Source organism: Apis cerana, linkage group LG9, assembly GCF_029169275.1.
Source record: "Apis cerana isolate GH-2021 linkage group LG9, AcerK_1.0, whole genome shotgun sequence".
NCBI classification, from domain to species: Eukaryota; Metazoa; Arthropoda; class Insecta; order Hymenoptera; family Apidae; genus Apis; species Apis cerana.
This window is the reverse complement of record NC_083860.1, coordinates 11,344,273-11,362,299: the sequence shown is the minus strand read 5'-3', so window position 1 is coordinate 11,362,299 and position 18,027 is coordinate 11,344,273. Positions and strand designations below refer to the sequence as shown.

At 49.6% G+C, this 18,027-nt stretch overlaps 1 protein-coding gene across 3 annotated transcripts in view; it reads left to right on the top strand.

Moving 5' to 3' along the window:
* The first annotated feature begins 941 nt into the window (after positions 1 to 941).
* Positions 942 to 18,027, top strand: part of LOC108000525 (silk gland factor 1-like) — a 38,892-nt gene continuing 21,806 nt past the window's right edge. For all 3 annotated transcript variants that reach the window (XM_062079670.1, XM_062079671.1, XM_062079669.1), the window contains exon 1: positions 942 to 3,456. In XM_062079670.1, the coding sequence (XP_061935654.1) occupies positions 1,129 to 2,676 (1,548 nt within the window). In that variant the 5' untranslated portion in view covers positions 942 to 1,128 and the 3' untranslated portion in view covers positions 2,677 to 3,456. The remainder of the gene's footprint in view (positions 3,457 to 18,027) is intronic.

The following is an 18,027-nucleotide window of genomic DNA, read 5'->3' as shown; positions in this document are numbered from 1 at the left end:
ATCCCGGCGGTGCACATTGCGCAAGCGGCGATTTCCGCAGCTGCGCGATCCGTGGTCGGGCGAAGCCGGCCGGCCTGCCTCTTCCACCGCTCGCATTATCGCGCCACAGATTCACGCGATACGAAGGGGACACGTTCGACACCCTCCGCTCGCGTCCGATTGGCGGGCGCGGGCGCGCGGTGGGGCGTGCCGCGCGCCCATTGGCCGGGCAGCGCGGAACAGGCGCGGCGCAGCGGCACGGAGTGGGGCGTGTTTGAACAAGATCGGGAGACCGAAGAGTAGCGGCGTACACTCGCTAACCGGCCTCCATCCACACGGCACACAGAGAGACAGAGAGACATCGAGAGACCGAGGTGAATGAGGGAGGTGAGTGGTGAGGCGAGGCGGCTCGAGCACACGTACGGACCGTTCTCTCGCTGGTGGACGCGCGCGACCAGCCCGCGCCCGATCCGATCCACCACAGTCGCGCCGCGTTGTCCAAACGATCGTGGATCGTGGTGACAAGTGATCGTCCCGATGGAACCGTGTCTCCGACCGTAACCGGACGTCGAACGCGATACCCAAACACACATGTATACATTACGTGTGTACAAATACATCTCCGACGAGATTCCTCCTGTGTGAAAAAAAAAAATATATATATATACAAAATATATATATACACGTATACGTATTCAGTGCGCGCGATTCCGATGTGATTTATTCCGATTATTCGAGGACTGGACGTCGAGGCGAGAGTGAGAGTTTTTCGTTCGTCGTTCCGTACGTACGTTTGTGAATCGATTCGGGGCCAGACATAGAGGGAGAGAGACAGAGAGCGGAGGAGGAGGAGGAGGAGGAGGAGGAGGAGGTGGAGGAGGAGGAGGAGGAGGAGGTGGCGGAGGAGGAGGTGGCGGAGGAGGAGAGACATAGAGAGAGGAAGAGAGCGACGTCTACCGGAAGCGAGAGAGAAGAGCGCGAGATAGAGCGATCGAGGGGCTGCGATTCGGAGGGGTGGCAAGGATTTTCCTCCCCGAGGAGAAGATTAGGGACTCGTCGCATTACCAGCAGCAGCCGTGGTACCGAGGTTTTCATGATTCTCGTTTGACAAGCAGACAGCAGCCCGCCACCCCGGCACCGGTTAGCTCTATGACCATGCTCCAGTCGCAAAAGCTGTACAGCGACGCTGGTAGCCTCGGCGGCGCGATGACCAGCGCCGCGATGTCCACGATGGGCAGCATGGCGCCGACGTACAGCTCGATCAACTCGGTGGGATGCATGCCGATGGGTATGTCGATGGGCGTCGGAGTCGGGCCGAGCTGCAGCCCCCAAGGCGCCGGCGGGTTCAACATGAGCACCATGAGCTCGGCCATGGGGATGGCCTCGATGGGCGGCGGTGGCATGGGTGGCTACGGGAGCGCGTCGATGGGCGGCGGAGGCGCGTGCATGAGCGCCGTCGGGTACGGGCCTCTGACGCCGGGCGGCGGCGCCGGTGTGACCAGGGACCCGCTCTCCCTGGCCGAGCCCGACTCGCCCAACTCGGCCCTCCAGCGGGCCAGGACCGACAAATCTTATCGGAGGAGTTACACCCACGCGAAGCCACCCTACTCCTACATCAGCCTGATCACGATGGCGATCCAGAACGCGCCGACCAAGATGCTCACCCTGTCCGAGATTTATCAGTTCATCATGGATCTGTTCCCGTTCTACAGGCAGAACCAGCAACGCTGGCAAAACTCGATCAGACATTCGCTCAGTTTCAACGATTGTTTCGTGAAAGTGGCGCGGACCCCGGACAAGCCGGGGAAAGGCTCGTTCTGGACCCTCCACCCGGAGAGCGGGAACATGTTCGAGAACGGGTGCTACCTTCGAAGGCAGAAGAGGTTCAAGGACGAGAAGAAGGAGCTGACCAGGCAGAACAACAAGCACCAGCAGCACCACACGGGGGCGGCGGCGGCGGCGGCCGCGGTCGCCGTCGCGGCCGCGGCCGGCCACAACAGCCCCACCTCGCACGAGCTGGCCCACGCGGCGGCGAAGAAGAGCGCGGCCTCTTCTCTCCACCACGGGCCCCAGCAGCAGGACGACAAGGACCTTCACTCCCTGGTCACCTCCCATCATCACCACCACGCGGCGGCGGCGGCCGCGGCGAGCCTCCACCAGCACCACGCCGGGCTGAAGAGCGACGCGGCCGACATCGGGGGCCTGCTGGGCCCCGACCTCGGCGCCGCGCACGACGAGCTCACCGCGATGGTCAGCCGCAGCCTCCACCCTCACCTGATCTCGGAGCCGACCGCCGCCCTGCACCACGGCATGGCGGGCAGCTTGAAGCAGGAGCCGCCGTACACGGCCGCCAGTCACCCGTTCAGCATCACGAGGCTGCTGCCCGGCGCGACGGCGGCCACCTCGCCCGGCGCCCAGGACATCAAGCCGCCCGAGATGAAGATGTACGAGCAGTTGCACCAGAGCTACGCCAACTTCGGCTCGCCGCACCACCCGCACGCCCACTCCGCGCCCCCCACCCACCACCATCACAACGGGATGCACGCGGCCTCGAACGCGGCGACCCCCATGCACAACATGACCAACCACCACCACCAGGAGTATTACCAGAGCCCGTTGTACCATCACGCGACCAGCGTGGCGAGTAGCAGCGCGCCCCCGCCGTCCACCGTCGCCACAGCGGCACCGGGCTTGTGACACCACGCTACCCATCCCTACGCCCTGGCCTGAGTCGCTGCAGCCGCGGCGTACGCCGCCACCAATCCCTCGACCACCGTCAACTTCGTCCTACCGCCCGCCCATCACCATCATCATCATCATCACCACCATCATCTTCTTCAACCGCCTACCTCCTCCTTCGCTTCCTCCTCCTCCTCCTCCTCCTCCTCCTTCTCCTCCTCTTCCTCCTCGTCCTCTTCCTCCTCGTCCTCGTCCTCCTCGTCCTCCTCCTCGTCCATGTCCTCGTCGTCGTCGTCGTCGTCGTCGTCGTCGTCGTCGTTGTCCTCGTCCTCGTCCGCCTCCTCCTCGTCCTCCTCGTCCATGTCCTCGTCGCATCCCGTTGTGTCGCAATCGACGTCCGTTCGAGCCTCGGCGACGGTTCAACCGCAGCAGCAACAGCAGCAGCAGCAGCAGCAGCAGCAGCAGGGATCGCAGAAACGTCGGCGGCCGAGGTGCGAGGAGAACGAGGTGGAGGAGGCTTGCTGGCCCGTCGCGCACGAGAACGATTACGACGAGGAGGAGGAGGAGGAGGAGGAGGAAGAGGACGAGGAGGATATGTGAGACGACGATGTGAGAAGAGGAAGATGGTCGGGGGTGATGGTCGTGGGAATCGGTGAGAACCGCGCGGCTGGATCTTCGTTTCGGTCGTTGTCGAGAAGGTGAGAGGGGACGGTGAGAGGTGTGCGGGTGCAACGAGAGCGTCTCGACGACTCGGCCACTGGAGGAACACGGGATCGGGAGGCGAACGAGTTTGGGCAGGTGCGAATTTTCGGTTTCTTATTGTGGAAAGAGTGAACTTGGTTCTGTTTGGTCCTCGTCGATAATCGAAGAATCGCGTTTCTCTTTCCTTTTCTCTTCGAGAAAACCTTTTCTCGGCGAGACGTCGATCTTTAAAAAACTCGCGATTCTTCGATTATTTCGAAATTGTTTTGCATCGATGAAGCTAAATCGGAGAGAAAAAATGTGTATATATATATATATACACACATACGACGTCGATCTTTTAAAGAGTTATCGTTGCCACGGGAATGAAACGCGAGTCGAAAATTGGATCTCGAGCGTGGAACGTCGTACCGAGATCGTTTTTTCCACTGTAAACGGAGTGGAAGTAAAGTTCTATCGAGATCAAGCGCCACTCGAATCGCGTGACTCATCGAAAGATAGGTGTACGATCGATTGCGATCCAGGGGGGAAATAAAAACGGAGAAATTCCGTTATTGGCCCCGCTCGATCCGTTTCCTCCCCCGCTCGAGTTTCCGCCTCGCTCCAATTCGAAACGTTCACCTCGAAGTGTTACGAATAGGGTTTTTTTCTGTGATACGCGACAACGATGCACCGGCGATCCTCTGGCTGCGTGGCGCTCGCCTCGAACGTCACCCGAATCGTCGCTCTCCTTCCTTTCTTCATTTCCTTCTTCTCGGGAGGAAAATTGGCCGATGGACGGTTCCCTTCGCTGCACTCGAGACGCGAATAATCTCTCCGTGCCTTCGTTTCTTCTTCGTTTTCAACGGCGTTCCGTTTCATTCGACGCTCGTCTTCGAGGATCGAGATTATTGTTTTTAAGCTTTCGTAATCTAAGGACGCCGATGTTTGACGCACAGTTTTCACCCGATTTCTAACGTCTGACTCATTCGAGCATTTCCACCGGAACAAAGAGGAGGACGAACAATCGCCAGACGATTGTTTACCGAGTATAGATTGCGATACTTGGAAACTGATAGCGAAGATTCTTTAGAATTATCTGTACCCTCGACGATGCATTCCATTTTTCCATCGGTCGTTGATCTCTCTTCGTTTCCTGCGTATTTTTCGTAATTTATCCTCCTGATTTTTCGTGAACATTCGATTACAAGATTTCGGATTCGAGGGGAATATAGACGGTGATCTCGCGAGTTTTGGCAAAGAATAATACGGAAGAGTTCGATCTTCGAAGACGATTGAAAGTTTTGAAATGTTGCAACGTACGAGTATCGTACGTTGGACGAAGGAACCACGCACGGAAGAGAATAATCGTCCCGAATAAGGAAATTATGGATGAATTATTATTACGACTCGCATCTCGTCACTTTTTAAAAATCTTGCATTTAATCGTGCTACGATTCTTTTCGAATTGAACGGCTCACAGTTCCGACGTCATTTTCATTTCAAGTTTCAAAAAGTCGTATCGTTGTTCTCCAGTTTACTTTTCTTCCCTCTCCCCCAAAAATTCTCGTCACGCAAAGACGCCAAGAGTTTGCGATTCGTGTCTCGAAGTTTATTAATCGAGACCTCGAAGGGAAGGAGAGGCTCGTTGGATGGCTGGTTGGTTGGCTGGCTGGCTGGCTCGAGCGCCGGCGTAAAGAGCGAAAAATGTGATAAAAAAAAAAAACGCGAGAATAAATCTAAATTAACGAACGTAGGCTTGCGAAAGTGACGTTCACGCCTGTGCATTTCCCCCTCGTAGTAGAGACGCGCGTATTCGTACGTAACGTTATACTCGAAAATCCTCCTCCTCCTCGCACAATACGCTCGCGAATCGCGCGTGAAACACGTCGAGAGCGATGATACGCGCGACACGAAGGAAACACCGAGAGAGAGAGAGAGAGAGAGAGTTTTCTTTTCGAAGCGTCGACAAAGAGGCAGGACACGTCCACAGTGTTTTTTTCTTTTGTATGATACGTGTAGATAGCCGCGCAACGTAACGTGTACGATGTACAATAATTATATATGTTACAGGGAGCTCTATATATATATATATATACATATAAATATTATAAATACAGATATAAATATATAAATAAATGGAGTCTAAACGATACGCTACGTTAGGTATATATATATATATATATATATATACATAAAAAATTGCGAGCGAATGAGAGAGCGAATGATGATCGTACGTGAGCGAGAGAGGTAGCATCGAGAGCATTGTACAGCGCGTTTCAAAAGCATCACTCTCTCCCTTCCTCCCCTCTCCCTTCCCTCGAGCCCGACAGCTGGAGTCACCCTCGAGTCTCGACCACCCCAGTCGATTCCACGACCGGTAAACGGGGGGGTTGCTTTTGAAACACGCCCCTCCACGAAACGCCCTGTAAATAGAGGAGACCGAAAGCCGGGGGAGCAGCGCGCATCGCGGATGATCGCCGATGATCGCCGTTGCGAGGGGAAAAAAAGAAAAAAAAAGAAAAAGAAAAAAAAAGGAGAAAAAAGTAATAATAATAATAATAATAATATTAATAATAATAATAATAATAATAATAATATTAATTATAATTATAATTATAATAATACCCTAATCGTCGGATCCAAGTGTGTTTCTAGGTTTTTTCCTTTTATCGACTTGTACTATTTCTCTCCTCCTCCCCCACCCCCCCCTTCATTTTTCTTCATCGCTGTTCAACAACCGCGAAAAAAGCCGAGCATAGAGAGAGAGAGAGAGAGAGAGAGAGAGCGAGAGAGCGAGAAAGGCAGTAAGAAAAGGAGAAAGTTTCGCACGCTCGTTCCCGTTTCGTAGTTCAGCTCGTCTCCCGGGCGCGGAATCGCAGGCGAGATTCTCGAGGCGATCACGCGAAATGGGATGCGATCGCGTTACGCGCGTGCGCGCGAAATGATAAAAATCTCGAAGTCACGAAATCTCATCGCCATGTTTACGCTTTCATTGTTCCTGTGCATTGTTCCGGCATTCCTCCACGCTTCTCCTCGCCCACTGTACGTTTCCCCGGTGTGTTTTCAGCCGGGGGAGGGGATCGAAACACCCTTCATTCCCCCATTTACTTCCCCCGAACTCGAAACCTCTCGAAACTTCCTCCTCCTCCTCCTCCTCCTCCTCCTCTTATTCCTCTCCCGCCCCCTCCCCCTGCCTTCCTTCTTCTTCCGCAACAACAACAACTTTTACCACTTACTTGTTCGAACCGCCGCTTCGGATACATTTTTCCAGAGTGTGTCGTTTCTGGCCGGGGATGAGCGAATCTTGAGAATCACTTTGCTCGATGCGATCTGTGTGGTGATTCTGGACGTGGGCCGAGATGTAAATAACACGTAACACGCGCCACAGCGGAAATTAGCGTCCACGGCCCTCGCGAGTTTTCGGGCCGGGGACCGACGCAGAAACGACGCGAGCAAAACGAGGATGTAAATGTTTCAATAAATCCACGTATTTCTACGAAAAATTTTGACTACTTTTTTTCGACGTTCTTCTCCTTTCTTTCTTTCTTTCTTTCTTTCTTTCAGAAAAAGGATCTTTCGTTCTCGAAAGATTTTCTTTTCTTCTCTCTTTAAAATTTATTCGGAGACGTACGTAACAGACCGTTCTCGATAATATTCGCCGACGGAGTGGAAAATGGTTTTTTCTTCTTCTTCTTCTTCTTCTTTTTTTTCTTTTTTTTTTTTACTTTATTTTACACTATATCACGATGCAAAGCTTTCAGAGTTGTTAATTAATTCACAACTCTAACCGTATATTCCGCGAGCAGTATCGCCGATATTCAGAGTCGGTCAAAATTTCACGATATCTTTCTTCAACCCGTTGAAACGTTGAAAACCACGAGGAAAGTTGCGCAAAGTTTTCACTCGAGAACCATTACAAATTTTTGCATATTCATTACCGGAGACTTTTGCTAATTGATTTTTAGTTAACCACGATTGGGCGCGAAAAGAGAAAAAAATTCCGCTTTCGTTCCCAACGTTCCAAAATGCAAATAACGAAACCGGTTAATAAATAAAATAAGATAAAGTTACAAACGTAAATATTTCATCGTTAATAAAAATACGATAAAAGCACTCGCGTACTTTCTAGTTAAATCATCGTATCACACTTACATCGATGGATATACATCATCGGCTGTAATAGTAAAGCCTATTTCCGAGGAATCGTCGTCGTCGTCGTCGTCGTCGTGTATTTTAATCATACGATTTCAGATACGATAACGCGCGTGTAGCGTTTTGTCCACTTTGGAACGAGTGAACAAATCGAAAATAAGATAATGAAGTAACGAGTATATTTTTATAGCGTCGCTTTTTTTTTATACTGTAAATTTCTTCTCCTTTCTTCTTCCTTCTTTGCGCGGACAGGCAATGAGGATGATTCGTCGTCGAAATTATCCTATACAACCTTTCTCGTCCAGATACGTTATTCGCTTCGGTGACCGAAGAAAAAGTTGTCGATTCCGTGATTTTTTTCCTCTTCTTTCTTTCTTTCTTTTTTTTTTTATCTATTCTCCTTCATCGCAATTAACGATCGTTATTACTCTAGTATCTCTATTCCATTATATCCATTAATATCATTAGAGATAATACTTGAAATGTTTCGGTATGTAAGATCGGTATCTAAGATCGCTATGTAATTCGTGACAGGAATTGGATAAACAAAATTCAACTCCGTCTAAAAAAAGAAAAAAAAGAAAAATCGTAATTAACCTATTATTTCCTCTTTCCGAAGGATTTAGAAATTTTTCTTGACTCCTCTCGTTTCGACGAAAAGAGTTTAATTGATTGAAATTAATCGATTGAATTAACCTTCCACTTTTATTTCTCGTTCTGCCTATTATTTCTGGCTCCCGCCCCACGGCTCTCCTAATCCGTGTATGCAATACGATACGCGCTCATTAATTACGGATTCGTCGGACGAATTCTGGCGAATGGGATAAAAATTCGGCCGATTATCAACAGGTTCTCTCGATTAATGGGTAATAACGGGATCGGTTCATCGAAAATCGTCCGACATCCGAGGGTGACATCGTGACGAGTAATTTCCCCCCGGAATAAGATCGAACGACGATAAACAATCTCCATCGATCATTACGCTCCGTTTATCGTCGGATATTACGAATTACACACCGATATATAGAACGAATATAGACGCTTTCCTCCTCCTTCCGTTTCTCGAAAATTTACGAAGGATCGACGAGCCCGACGTACGCGTCGAGCCACTATCCCTATCGATTTTTTCCTTCCCAGATACCAGTTGCCCGAATTTACGGCCATGGTGTACACCTATTATCTTATCTGCCCCCCTTCTCACGTCAACCATTAAAAGTTTCTATTACTACCTGTCCCGCTTTATTGCTCTCAAATTGACCTCCCTTCTCTCCCTCCCTCTCCCCTTTCGATCGAACGCCACCTCGCCGCGCGCGACCAAGTTTTTTTTAAAATACTTCTGTTCGAGAGAAGAGAGCAGTACGAGGGAGACGTTACAGTTGTGAAACGATCACCTTTGAAATTTCACGAAGAGATAACGGTCAACGATCGATCGGGCTGGCGGGTTGACAGGCGGAAAAATACTCACATCCGATCCACAAGTGGGAGAAATCTACGATCTAGTGTAATAGAACGAATAAATACTGGCCTGGTCGAAAAACAACGTAGAGCAGATACTATCTCGTTATTTCCTCAACCACGATATTTTTTTACTTCACGAGGCACGGGTGGATAAATTGTGGATAAATTCGGCGAAATTCGTTCGGGAATAAATAGCGATCGGGAGGAAAAATCGGGAGCGGAAGGAGAGTCCGGGGAGGGAGGAGGAGGAGAAGGGAGTCTGGACGGCGTAACGAGTCTTAGTTAACGGGTGGACAATCGAGGTGCAATCTCCCGCGGATTATTCGGCATGATACACAGACAGATATACATCGAGAGGTACTACAAACCTGTGTATCTCGCCAATATTTGACTAAATCATGAACAATGTTTGATTGTACACATGCGCGCGACCGCGCGCGCTCATATCGCGCGCACACATGCTCCGGCTCATTCGATATAGGCTCGTCGTCCCGTGAAACGAGACACTATACATATACACACGCACGCATATATATATATATATAATACGTGTATATACATATATATATATAAAATATATACATACGTGTATCGTACGCGTATATGGAAGAGGAAGGAAGAAAGAAAGAAATAAATGAAGAAAGGGACGCGGAATGTAGGGAGCGGAAACGAGACGACGATGGACGGATAGAGACGGGATCGGTGAAAGTATAGTAGCGTGGGTCGAAGGGAGTGGAAGATGGGGAGAAGCGGTAAGACACGGAGGGAAAAGAGGTGGAAAAATAGGCGCAAGAAGGCAGAGGAGAGGAAAAAAGAAAAAAAGGAACGGGTTGGCGAGGAAGAGTGGCGGGAGTGGAGGAGATAGAGACGAGCTCGAAAGACACGAGGCCAAGGGAGAAAGAGAGTGACCGTGGCGGAGAACTCGGTGGACGAAAGGTGGAGTAACGGCGACGCGAATGGGTCGAGGAAGGGCAGGCGGGAGAGTGGGGGGTGCAAGCGGGGTGCGCGAGCGAGGGGGGAGGGGCGAGGCAGGGAGCGATGCGGCGGGAGTGGGGAGAGACGCGACACCGTGGGCGGCGTGGTGGGGGGAGCCGTGCGGCGCTGCGAACGCGGCGGTGGGGATGGGGGAGCGGGGGGAGTTAGGGCAGGGGGAGGAGGAGGAGGAGGAGTGGGGGCGCCGATATCGACGAGGAGAGGAAAGCCGTGTGCGTGTGCAACGAACGTGGCCTCCTCCCTTTCGACCTATCCATCTCTTTCTCTCCTTCTCTATCTCCGCGTCTCTCGGCTCGGCGTGGAAAGTACGCGGCGAGGGTTGCCGCGCGAAGGAGGAGGATAGGAAGGGCAGAAGCCCCCTCGCGTGGAATTTAACGCTTCATCGATGGGTTTTATCAGCGGCTTGCTCTCGGCGACGATAAGCGGCGTCGTTAATTCGAGGATATTAAACGGGACTCTGACGGACACACACCGAACAGGGGATCGGATATGACAGGTTAGTCGCGACTCGGCTATGCGTCGGTGGTTTTACGATTCTTTCGAGATGGTGTAAGAAATAACGCAATGGTAATATACGATGCGACGCGGATCGAGGTTTTCTACGATATATCCGACCAGGATTAAAATAAAGATAGACACGGTATTGCGTAATCGATCGTTTTATTATTATGGATGATCGTCATATCGGAAAATCCCTTCGATATATATATATATATATATATACACCTATACGCGTCTTGCTCCTCCGTTTCACGTGGGTCGCGTGGAGTGTGCACGGCTGCATTGCGTCGCCTGTATGCAGATATTTGCACGAGCGTACATGTGCACGTGGTGTTAGTCAGGGTAATTTGCAGCTTCGTTAATTTATGGTTGCGCAAGCGTGAATTTCGCGTCGTCAGCAGAGGCGAGGAGTCAAGGTTCGCGGAGAATCAGTGACAAGATGTCTGACCGTACGTAGACCGTACGTGGCGATGCATCCGAGTCCTTCGAGGAAATATTCTCTCCGTCTCTCGGTATCACGTTCCACGTGTTCATTTTTTCAAAGATTAAGATTCACTTTGAATATAGATATTACGTATTGGCGACTTATCGCCAACAGGTATCGAAGTTTTTCAGTCTGAACGAAGCGCGCGATTAGTAATGATGCCGTTTCGATTAGATTCCTTCCCTCTTTATAAAGTTGCAATTTGAAAAAATTCCGCGATCTTTCATTATCGTATTTTAATCGATACGTCCAAGTATTTACTTGCACCGTCACGGAACGACATCGTAATCGTAATTCGCGTAATCGAAAGTTGCGTTACAGACTCGCGCGATTATTTTTATTTTATTATTATTATTATTATCATCATCATCATTATTATTATTATTATTATTATTATTACTTCTTTTTCACGCGTTACGATCTCGCGATAATAATAATAATTTTCGAAACAACATCACGCGACTAGAGAATGAATTAAATAAAAAGAACAAACGTAAACGCTTAGTTGCTTTTTTCTTTTCTTCTTTTTTTTTTTTTCCCCCCTTCTTCTTTTTTAACATTTGCATATTATTTAGCGGTGAAGAAACTCGATGGAAAACTTATTGCAGTTTTTCTTTTAATTAGCGTTGTCATAATTAAGCAAGAACGTTGTGGACAGGGCAAATATTTGAGGCAAGATAGCGGACCCATAGCCACTATTAAACCACTTTCATCGTCAAATGTTTCCGTATTTGTCGTGAAATAGTTTTCCAACGACGTGTTAATAAAACGTAAACAACGAGCATAAAAGTATTAATGTTGCTTTGATTCTTCCTATCGGGGACAAATATTTGATCAGCGATCGAACAACAATTTTATCTCCTCCCTTTTATTTTTTACCGCGTATATTAGTCGCGTGACAGGCCCCTGGCCGCGCTCGCGTGTTTGTCAACGATGCGACCGATGTTAACCCTCGAATCGTAACGCGAAACACGCCATCCGCCCATTGTTGCTGAAAATAATTAGAAAAGAATCAGGTGAACGAAATCGAGAACGACCATCCTCCGCTTGCTCAACTTGTTACCGAGATGTTTTTAAAGTACTTAAGATCGTCCGTTTGAACAGTCAGCTTTAATCCTTGCCTCGAGTATCATTTGTTTCCCATTACAAATATTGGCCAAGCGGTTCAAGGTTAATATCGACGATACCTAATTGTTTCGTATAGAAGTTATTAGCAAGTATCGATAGATTCGCGCGACAACCTCTTTCGAGAAGGAAAATTTTTTTTCTTCCCCGAACCGATCCGTCGTTTTATTCCAACTCGATAAAATTTACAAGACTCCGCGCATACGATCGAATAATATCAGATAAGAGATATCTTAACGCCGCCTCTCAAGTGCAATATCTCGATCTCGATTTTTTCCCTTCTTCTTCTTCTTCTTCTTCTTTATCATCGGTTCGATTCTCGCATCCGATGAAACATGCGCGAACATTTACGCTTATATTTTTCCACGTAATTTCTTATCGTACGCGTAATTTCTTGACGCATTTCTTGACGCATTTCCTCGCCATGATTCCCGATCCAATCGACGTAATCGCGATCATGCAACGCGATAAATGCATTCTAAGAGAGAGAGAGAACTCGAAATTTCGAGTTAAAGAAGAGAAAGGAGAAAAAAAGAGGGAAAAAAGGAGAAGAAAGATTTTCTCACAAGCTTCCCTCTTTTCAAATATGAATCGTGGAGAATGGAACGAATCGGGACGGGAGGGAGGACAAACAAAATTATCGGAATTATAAAATTGACGCGAATTGATATTTCGTTACTGATATTCATCCCGCCGCTGCGTGTATATATGTATATATATATATAGAGAGAAATTTATTTACACTCGTCGAAGATGATCGGGCGATAAAACAATAACGAAAAATCGACTTGATCGGGGCGCGATGTGTTCAGCATAAAAAATGTAATTTCGAGCCGAAGGGAAATAGGGCGGGGGACAATAAACGCGTAATAAACAAAAAGTTTACGCGCGTACGGCCGATCGATTAGCGCCGAGCTGCGAATTTCATTTTAATGGAGTGTAATGGCTTTATGGAAATACGATATAATAATTCGCTGGTACGGCAAACATGATAAAAACTGCAAACAATTTTGATACATTTCACGCATCGCGCACGGGCCCGTATAATTTTCAATTTAATTTTATAACTGGAACTCGCGGACGCGTGCGCGCGAGCATCCCGCTTGTTCGTTCATCCCTCATTGTTTCCTTCCAACTAATGAGAATATATATATATATATATATATGCGTGTATTTTGTCTGTCTCTGTGAAAAAAATTCAAATTTATCGTTTCATTTCTGCGATTCCATTATCGAACGAGTATCTTCGCCGCCATTCTTTACCCGCTCCGCTCCACAATTTGCAGGGAAAAATAAATATCTTTCCGTTTAATTCGTTCCGGTATGGACGATTTTAACCAAATTTAAAAACTATTGTATCTCGGTGTGTAGAAGTACGATTACTTGACTCGAGGAGAAATAAGAATTATCGACGAACACAAGGGAGAAAAGAACCGTGTAATTTTTTTCCTACACGAGGATTTAAGCAGGCAAATGTTATTCTATTCCGTTTCACGCGTGACATAATACCGCCAGTGCCCCTTTTAATTAACGCTGCTACGATTAACCAACGCACACACGCGCTCTCTCTTTCCCTTCTTCCACCAATGATACAAATATACAAACATATTCGAGGCGAGGTTACTTATTTCTACATTACTTATTTCCACCGGCCTCTTCGCGGCAAATTTCCACGTGTCCGAAATAACGCTTTTCCATTCGATACCCGCTTTTCCCTCCTATTTTCGCGAGGGCGTTAATGAAACGGGACAAAGTTAATCGTCCCATCCAGATTTTTATATTTTTTCCTCCACGCGATAAAACGTTGAGTCGAAAAGCAAACGCTCTCCGATTAACGCCTCGAAAGAAGAGAAAAGAAAAAGGACTCGCCCGATTTTCAATCGCCAGTTAACCAAAGATGAACGCATCCTCTCGCGCCAATTCGACGATTCGAAGAAGAAGAAGAAGAAGAAACGACCTCGTCCATCCTTCTCCCGTAATTTTCTCGATCGCGGAAAGGATTACATCCCAGCCGCATCGATACGTATTCCCCGGATGTATCCCGAGACGAAAGGCAAAGTCTGTCGCGCGCGTGTCCGAGGCTGAGAGGCGCGGTTTACTTAGGTGCGGCCGAGAAATTGAAATTTTCGTAAACGGATTAGGGGCGAGGGAGGGGGAGCGGGCGCACGACAAACTCCTTGTTAATTAGAATGTAATCCGCCCGCTTAATGGCGTCCGCTAATAAAATCGCGCGATCTGAGACAATTTCGCCGGCCAAATTGAACGCTGCTCCAGGAACCGACCAACGCTCTCCCCTCCCCGATCTGGAAATTTAACGAATCACACGGATCTTTATAATTTTAACAGGATGAGGTTTATACGTAAGATTGTTCCGATTCGAGGGTATCTTTAACCCGTATTTTTAATCGGCACGACGGATGGTTCGAGTCGCCGAATTATCGCGTCGGTTGAATTTCTTCCAGATAACCGGGTTCCGAGGTAAGTTTAGTTTGCTTTGCTCGAGGAGAGGGGAAATTACGTAACGTACCCGAGGGGAGGGTACGTGTATGTATATTTTTCTTCGATAAAACTGTATTTTCCCTCGGAAAGCTCCCTTTCTTGGGAGGAGAGGAAGAGCGAGTGGAGAAAGATCGGATCGAAGTCTCTATTTGGTTATCGTTACGTAACGCCTCTCGTAATCTCGCGTTCCAAGCCCTTCCGTAATTTCCCCATACGCCCTCTCTCGCCGCTCCGAAAATCTCCCGGGGATCGAGTCGACGCGTTAACTCTTCCTCCGAAGAGGGCAGGAAAAACGTGGCCGAAACGTGGCCGCTCTGGCAACGAGCGGAGGAGGAATCAAATTCGGAACAAGCGGAGGCAGGAACGCGCGTTTAAACCGAGTTCAAAACGAAAAGAAAAGAAGAGAGAAGGGCAGGGACAAGGAGAAAAAGTGCACTCTCTCGAAACCAAAATTTAAAGAGAGAGAGAGAGGGAGGGAGGGAGATAGCGAAAAGAATAAAAAGGGAAAAGAAAGAAAGGAAGGAAGAAAGAAAGCCAGTAGGGTGAATCGAGCGAGCCGGGAAAAGAGACTCGCGGAGAATCGGAACCTGCTGCAAAGAGCGGAGGAGAGTGCAAGGAGGCAGGAGGAGGACGGAAAGAGGGAGAGAGAGAGAGAGAGAGGAGGGGGAGAGGGAGAGGGAAAGAAGAGGAGGGAAAGACGGTTGTGCTGACGCGTGTGGGAGCGGCTATCAGCGAATATGAGCACGTTTATCAGCGTGGGGGGTTACGAAGCGTCGGCCATGTTGAACGAGCCTGCGTTCTGGCTCGCTCCACGCTCCCTGCCGTGTCTCTCCCACTCTCCATCCGTCCCTGTTTCGTCCATCGCTTTCACCCTTTCACTCTGCCGTGCTCCTCGCCTCCCTCCTCCCTCTTCGTCCGTCCTCGTCCGATCCGACCCGTCCTCGGCCGTCCTCGTCGCACCGGCGCGCTCCTTCTCTCCGTCCGTTTTACGGAAACTCCATCCAGTTTGTTCGCTCCTCGTCCGCCTGTGTGCCGCCAGCACACCCTCTCGCGCGCTCGCTCGTCCCTCTCGGTCGGACACGAAGGCGCGTCAATACCTCGGCCAAGCGTGCTTTGCACCCCGCGAAGTCTCATGGGCCGCGTTCGCTCGGGCCAACCAGAAGGCAAGCTGATACCCAGGCGTAGCGATGGCAACGCTTTCCTCGCTCGACCGCCACCCGCTCTCTCCCCTGCCTTCCCGCGCTCTCCTCCCCCCCCCTCCCGTGGAAAATCACGGGGAAAACGAAGGAGAGGAGCTCGAGATTTGCTTGGCTATCCCCAGAGGACGGATGCACGAGAGGAGGTTCGCGCCGTTCACTGGGCTACCGGGGTGGACGCCGATCGAATTTTTCCCGAGAGACGGGAATCGAGGCTGAGGCGCGTGCTTTCTTCTCCTTTTCCTTCTTCTCCTCTCCTAGGGGGAGAATTAAGGAGGATATCTCTGGTAGAAAGAGAAACGGCTGCACGCCATTCTTATTCCTCGATTATTAATCGAGATCCCCCCTTTCTCTTCGTATTCGTCGGCGTCGGAAGACGTTACATTTACACGTTTCGTACACGCGGACGAAATCGGTTCCATCCAAATACCGAGATGCCGCGCGCTGATCTCGATCTTACATCTCCTTGCTAAATCGATCGCGCGGGTGAGACGTTCAAAGAGGCGAAAATTGTAAAACGTTCCATCGAGCCGAGATGAAGCGAGGTTTATGAGCGGGCGGAAGCCCTTTTCGACGAGCGGTGTGCCACGATCGATGCCTAATGCCGTTTTAATGGCGGCACGTTTCCAATTTCGCACCTCCCCGCTTTCGAAATCGAGCAACAATATGCGACGTATTTCTCCGACTCGACTCGCCACCTATTTTCCTCCTTCCCTTCTTCTTTCACAAAATATTTCGCGAAATGTTCGTTCCGGAAATTTGACAGGTTCAACGCGAGGTGTTTTTGGTCGGCCGAGCGAATTAAAACAGCGAGAGGAGGAGATTCTCCCTTCTTCTCTCCGTTAAAACGGCATTAACGGCGAAAAACCGAGGGGGTCGATCAGAGGGTACGCACCTGTTATCGTAATGCTCGAATGTTGGCCTCTATTTATCCGGAACGAAGCGCGAAGGGTAAGTTGGACAATAACCGTATCGCAGGGGCGTGACCGTGGGATGGCGAAGGGTGTTCACGCGTATCATCGTTAGAAGCTTATTTCGATTCGTTCGATGCTTAAATTCGTCGTTACATACGTTACACATATATGGAAAACTTAAGGGAGGGGAAAAAGTTGGCAAATTCTGGCGTTTCGCAATATTTGCGAACGACGCGATCGTTGAAAGCGCGCCGTTTCGATTTGCGGAAGCGGCCGCAGCTCGATCCGCTGATCAGCAGTGGAAAATCGGGTGGCTGGGGGCCTGGCAAAGGACGAGCGCAGCCGATCATCGCGGCGCTTGTTTGGATTTACCAATACGACAAACGGGCAGAATCGCGGAACAAAGTCGTTACAACGGCCGACTCTATACGCTTTCGACGTACAAACAAAATCTGTATCCGCGCTGATCGTCGCCCCTTTGATCATCTGGCCGATCGATGAAACGGGGATCCAGCCCCCCCCCCTGCACCGCTTTAAAAACAATCGACGAATCGTCAAACCGGTTTAATCGCGTCAAGGATAATGGCGCGTGTGATCACCGTGATCCGTGGACGAACCGCGAGAACGAACACGTGCGGTCGCCTTTGATTTCGTCGCGGCACCCTGCTCTCCAGGGGACCCGGACAGAAAAAAAGAAAAGTGGATTAGCCGTGTCGGGAATTATGCACCGGTTCAGGCGGCGGAGTTTGACGAGTGCGTTGACAAGGGTCGGGTTCTCGGCTAAATCGAGCAGAGGTTGCGCGCATTTTTTGCTTCGAACGCTTTCGAACAGGTAATTCGCTCATCGGCGTAATGATCGCTGACCGTCCTCCATGCTCGTCCTCGTGCAAATCCACGCGCTGCGCGGACAGGCACGTCCCGCTTCTCGTCTCGATCGCTCCTTTTTCCACGTCGATGAAACGCGTTGCGAATCTCGCCCAACGGATTCTTCGAAAATCTCCAATCCCTTTCCTCCTCTTCCTCCTAACTATTCACCTTTTCAACTTTCAAATTTCCCCCGCGAAACGAGGAGGAAGAGAGCCACGTAACGAGATCTTGGAGGTTATTTGCGCAGTTCCTTGCGCGGTTAAGGGACGATCGATCGCAATTTGCCAGTTAACCTGATTGCCTCGAGTAACCATTTCCGTAATTGTAGCGGAACCACGCTCATCTCTTGATCATTGTCTCGTAAATCCACACTCGGCGCTGTCCGGCACGTCTCTCTCGTCGCGGCCGCGACCGACCCGATTGTTTGTCCACCATTCGCCGCCATTCCCCTTCGCGATATCGAAAATCCCCCCGCTCGTGCCTTCGTCTTAAATCT